Source organism: Lutjanus erythropterus, chromosome 11 (genome assembly GCF_056507025.1).
Source record: "Lutjanus erythropterus isolate fLutEry1 chromosome 11, fLutEry1.hap2, whole genome shotgun sequence".
In the NCBI taxonomy this organism is placed as follows: Eukaryota; Metazoa; Chordata; class Actinopteri; order Lutjaniformes; family Lutjanidae; genus Lutjanus; species Lutjanus erythropterus.
Window position 1 is genome coordinate 35,105,897 of NC_139327.1, and position 5,450 is coordinate 35,111,346.

A 5,450-nucleotide genomic window follows, 5' to 3' on the forward strand; every position below is an offset into this window, starting at 1 on the left:
ACATCCCCAAGGGAAATATTCACATGCAGACCATTTTCCTCTGTCGGCACGCGCAGGGTGGGAATCTCAAATGTACTACTGCTGTGTTCCAGGTGATAAGTCGTATTAATGTAGAACCTGACAAGTTATTATCACTTTACTGCTTCCCAATTGATCAGCAACTGAAAAGACAATGGATGGTGAAAATCTGGAGGGACATTGGGCCATATTTCGAGACAAAACAACACATATGAAAACTGATTAGCTACTGTGAGACAACAGCTAACGTTAGCATTCAGCCACTTCCTAGCTAACGTAAGATTAATTTCCTATGGTTATCATGGAACACATAATGTTAGCTAAAAGGTGGTTATGCTAACATTAACTGTTGTCTCATAATATCTAATGGGTTATATTTTATTTTGTTTTGTATTTTATTTTAGAAGCATCTTCTGTTTAACTCTCTGTGGAATCGAATACAAAGTGATTCATTAATATCAATGTTAAAACTGCCACCATTTTCACTATAAACTGCATATGTGCAGTGACAAAATGGAAAGTTTGACAGACGTGGCAACAGTTACTAAGGAACTTGAAGAGGGGTGTGAAAATATGTCCTTCAGGTCTCTTGGTGTGAATGAATTGTCAGGTCGCACGTAACGAACGTTGTCTCCTTCATCCAACACAAGGAGATCTGAGGCCCCTCAGGAAAATGCTGAGTGCCTCCAGAGCATCTGACATGCCAACAGCCGCTGTCAGCTTCATCAATCATGCATCCATCTCATCTCCTCAGCTTGTGCCTGTGTGTAGCCAACTTTATGTCATATATCCAAACAAATCCACGGGAGCCGCACTGGGATTCGTGTTTGACAAACTAGACTGTGTTGTGCTTCAATATGATGTAGAGTTTTTATTTAAACATTCATAGGTACAAACACAAGACCACTGAGCGCACTGTGGCCCATCAGTCAGACACATATACAGTATATTATATAAGGTATCTATCCACCCACCCCCATGGAAAAAAACAGAGAGAAGAAGAAAGAAGAATAAAAACATTCCACCCCAGGACCTGTTGTACTGTTGAACCGTTGGATAATCACTGGCGCACAGTACACGCAAGACAGCAAGGCAGTTCAAGGAATCACAAAAGACCCTCTTGTCATGGTTGTTGAGTTTTTTGGATTTGTTTTGGTGTTCTTGGTGTTTCGGTTTTCCTTGTTTCCCTTTTTCCCCCCTCCCCTTTCCTTCCAGGGCAGTGTGTGTGGCAGCGGCGGCGGTCATTGGCTGGCTCAGCATAATGAGACGCACCTGGCTCTCATCAGTGCACTTCCCCGGGTATATGAGCTTGGCCTAGTCTCCACTCCTGTGCCGGACTATTCAGTCGTTGTCGGTAATGTAGCGCAGCAAGCTTTCTAGTGGATCTTTGGTGTTTTTTCCTTCGTGACTCTAATCAACAGTGTTTTTGTGCAGCCTTCAGTTCCTCTTCCGACCGTGGGTGCAGCACTCGTGCTCCTGAACCTACGCCAGCACGGTTCCCCTCCTGTCGACCCCGCTGCGCCAGCCAGCCGACCGCGTCCAGCACCTGCCCTCGCCTTCCGTTGTTTTTTGCTCTTTTGTGAAACAATAAACTCTTTGAAAACTGCTTTTATCTCGCTCTCTGCATCCGGGGTCCTGGCCAAACTCTGAACCTAACAGAATAGTCCGGCCATTACCAATTGGAGTACGTTCTGTCATTCCCATTGTCTTCACTCTGCCATTCCCTCCAGTGCCTCCTCGCCACCTGTGCCTACCGAACCTATTGACTTGTCCTCCATTCCCCCCATGTACCATGATCTTCAGGAGGTGTTTAGCAAGGACAAAGCGCTTTCTCTTCCCCCACACCGTCCCTATGACTGTGCCATTGAACTGCTCCCTGGAGCCCCATTTCCATCTCAAAAACTGTACAATTTGTCCAAGCCTGAAAGAGAGTCCATGGAGCAGTACATCACAGACTCGTTAGCTGCGGGGCTAATCCGCCCTTCCTCTTCCCCAGTGGGAGCGGGTTTTTTCTTTGTTGAAAAGAAAGACAAAACCCTGCGCCCTTGTATAGACTTCAGGGGGATAAATGACATTACAGTGAAAAATAAGTACCCACTCCCTCTGATTGATTCCGCTTTTGGCCCCTTGCACCAAGCAACCATTTTCTCCAAGCTAGATCTCCGTAACGCCTACCACCTCATCAGGATTAAGGAAGGAGATGAGTGGAAAACGGCGTTCAACACCCCCCTGGGACATTTCGAGTACCTGGTTATGCCCTTTGGTCTGACCAATGCACCAGCTGTTTTCCAGGCTTTGATCAATGACGTTTTAAGGGACATGCTTAATAGGTTCGTGTTTGTTTATTTAGACGACATCTTGATTTTTTCCAGAGACCTTGATGAACATGTCCAGCATGTAAAGCTGGTTTTAAGGAGACTATTAGAGAATAGACTCTTTGTGAAAGCAGAGAAATGCGAATTCCATGTCACATCTGTCAGTTTTTTGGGGTTCGTGGTGGAAAGGGGACAGCTGAAGGCGGATCCGGCCAAAGTTCAAGCGGTGGCCGAGTGGCCTGTCCCCGCCACCAGAAAACACCTCCAGAGGTTTTTGGGGTTTGCAAATTTTTACAGGAGGTTCATTCGCAATTACAGCCAAGTAGCGGCCCCACTCACTCAATTGACCTCCTCCAAGCTCCCCTTTGTGTGGTCGCAGGCAGCCGATGCTGCCTTCGACCGATTAAAGTGCCTGTTTACCTCTGCACCTGTGCTTTCCCATCCAGATCCTGCATTACCGTTCGTGGTCGAAGTCGACGCCTCTGACTCTGGGGTAGGGGCCGTCCTCTCTCAACGCTCCCCAGTTGACCACAAAATGCACCCCTGTGCCTTCTTCTCTCGTCGGCTCACCCCAGCCGAGAAAAATTACGACGTGGGCAACAGGGAGCTCCTCGCTGTGGTCTTGGCTCTCCAGGAGTGGAGGCATTGGTTGGAAGGCTCCACGCACCCTTTTACGGTATGGACTGACCACAAGAACCTCTCCTATCTACGGTCTGCACGTCGACTAAACTCCCGGCAGGCTCGGTGGGCCCTGTTCTTGGGTCGGTTCCGGTTCTCCCTCACCTACCGCCCTGGTTCCAGGAATGTTAAGCCCGACGCCTTATCCAGACAGTTTACTCCACCGGTGGAAGACACACCTGTGGAGACCATCCTCCCTTCCTCCTGCGTGGTGGGGGCGGCCAGGTGGGAGATTGAGCAAGTCGTGCAGGAGGCTCAACAAGATCAACCCATTCCCGAGAGCTGCCCTCCCAACCGGATGTTTGTTCCACCCGCCGCCAGAACTCCTGTGCTCCAGTGGGGACATGCTTCCAAAGTCGCCTGTCATCCTGGGTTTCATCGCACCCTCTCCTTGCTCCGACGCAGTTTCTGGTGGCCCTCCATAACGTCTGACACCAAGGAGTATGTTTCCGCCTGCTCCGTCTGTGCCCGCAACAAATCCTCCCACCAGACTCCTGCTGGCCTCCTACGTCCACTGCCCATCCCCCATCGCCCTTGGTCTCATGTTGCAGTGGACTTCGTCACTGGACTCCCACCGTCAGAGGGTAACACAGTAATCCTTACCATTATTGATCGTTTTTCCAAAGCTGTGCATTTTGTTCCTCTGCCCAAACTCCCCTCAGCCCTAGAGACGGCCAACCTCCTCGTCCAACATGTGTTCAGACTTCATGGTATACCTCAGGACATAGTTTCGGACCGGGGTCCCCAGTTCTCCTCCCAGGTCTGGAGGGCCTTCTGCCAGGCTCTGGGAGCTTCAGCCAGCCTCTCGTCTGGATACCACCCCCAAACCAACGGCCAGACGGAGCGGGCCAACCAGGACCTCGAGTCAGCTCTCCGGTGCGTCACCGCTAGACATCCCGCCTCCTGGTCCACCCATCTTCCCTGGGTGGAATACGCCCACAACTCTCTGGTCAGCTCAGCCACAGGTATGTCCCCCTTTATGGCCTCTGTGGGTTTCCAACCTCCCCTCTTCCCCATCCAGGAGACCGAAGTGGCAGTTCCGTCCGTTCAGGAGCACCTCCGGCGGGCACGGCGGGTCTGGCGGGAGGCAAGGGCGGCTCTCACGCGGACTGCGGCTCGCAATCAACGATTGGCGGACAGACGTCGCGCTCCTGCCCCCCACTATCAGCCGGGTCAAAAGGTGTGGCTTTCCTCACGCGACCTCCCTCTGCAGACGGAGAGCAGGAAGCTAGCCCCCAGGTACATCGGCCCTTTTGAAATAGAAAAGGTAATCAATCCCTGTGTGATGAGACTCAAATTGCCCGCAGCCCTTAATGTTCACCCGGCCTTTCACGTTTCCCTGTTGAAGCCTGTGTCCACCAGTGCTCTGTGCCCTCCGGCCGAACCCCCTCCACCCCCCCGGCTCATTGATGACCACCCTGCCTACACTGTCCGGCGGTTGCTGGACGTCCGCAGACGGGGCCGGGGATACCAGTTTTTGGTGGACTGGGAGGGGTATGGTCCAGAAGAACGGTCATGGGTGTCCCGTTCTTTTATTCTGGATCCGGACCTTATTAATGACTTTTACAGGGACTTTCCTGGCAAGCCTGGCAGGCCGCCGGGTGGCGTCCGTTGAGGGGGGGGTAATGTCATGGTTGTTGAGTTTTTTGGATTTGTTTTGGTGTTCTTGGTGTTTCGGTTTTCCTTGTTTCCCTTTTTCCCCCCTCCCCTTTCCTTCCAGGGCAGTGTGTGTGGCAGCGGCGGCGGTCATTGGCTGGCTCAGCATAATGAGACGCACCTGGCTCTCATCAGTGCACTTCCCCGGGTATATGAGCTTGGCCTAGTCTCCACTCCTGTGCCGGACTATTCAGTCGTTGTCGGTAATGTAGCGCAGCAAGCTTTCTAGTGGATCTTTGGTGTTTTTTCCTTCGTGACTCTAATCAACAGTGTTTTTGTGCAGCCTTCAGTTCCTCTTCCGACCGTGGGTGCAGCACTCGTGCTCCTGAACCTACGCCAGCACGGTTCCCCTCCTGTCGACCCCGCTGCGCCAGCCAGCCGACCGCGTCCAGCACCTGCCCTCGCCTTCCGTTGTTTTTTGCTCTTTTGTGAAACAATAAACTCTTTGAAAACTGCTTTTATCTCGCTCTCTGCATCCGGGGTCCTGGCCAAACTCTGAACCTAACACCTCTAATGATTCAGCTGTTATGAACCATGTATTCAGATTCACCTCTTAACCCCCATTTATATACAAGCTGACAGTAACTCTGTGCAAAATAAGCTAACTGGTTCACTTGGGAGTGTTGCATAAAACCTTTAAGGTCGTGTTCTTGCTAGAGCGTCGCAGCTAAGGCCTTTCACTGCAGTTACTGTCATAATACAGCACATGGACATTCTAGTTTCCATGGCTACACTTCACTCAGCATTCTTTAATTTTACCAAACAGCATTATTGTTGGTTTAG

The 5,450-nt window shown here is 51.1% G+C and overlaps 1 protein-coding gene and 1 long non-coding RNA gene across 4 annotated transcripts; both read left to right on the forward strand.

Moving 5' to 3' along the window:
• Nucleotides 1-1,146: 1,146 nt before the first annotated feature.
• Nucleotides 1,147-1,624, forward strand: LOC146319423 (uncharacterized). Its single transcript, XR_014771599.1, has 2 exons — nucleotides 1,147-1,372; nucleotides 1,453-1,624. It is a non-coding gene; the product is annotated as an uncharacterized LOC146319423 (long non-coding RNA).
• A 1,375-nt stretch (nucleotides 1,625-2,999) lies between these two features.
• On the forward strand, nucleotides 3,000-5,122 carry LOC146319424 (uncharacterized). 3 transcript variants are annotated; one of them, XM_084730398.1, is made up of 5 exons: nucleotides 3,000-3,595; nucleotides 3,714-3,887; nucleotides 4,033-4,250; nucleotides 4,360-4,870; nucleotides 4,951-5,122. In XM_084730398.1, the coding sequence occupies exons 1-4, from the start codon at nucleotides 3,455-3,457 to the stop codon at nucleotides 4,832-4,834; spliced, it is 1,008 nt and encodes a 335-aa protein (XP_084586524.1). In that variant the 5' UTR covers nucleotides 3,000-3,454; the 3' UTR covers nucleotides 4,835-4,870; nucleotides 4,951-5,122. The 3 variants fall into 3 exon arrangements, with proteins under 3 accessions (XP_084586524.1, XP_084586523.1, XP_084586525.1); XM_084730397.1 differs by having other exon boundaries at nucleotides 4,360-5,122; XM_084730399.1 differs by having other exon boundaries at nucleotides 4,033-5,122.
• Nucleotides 5,123-5,450: the final 328 nt, after the last annotated feature.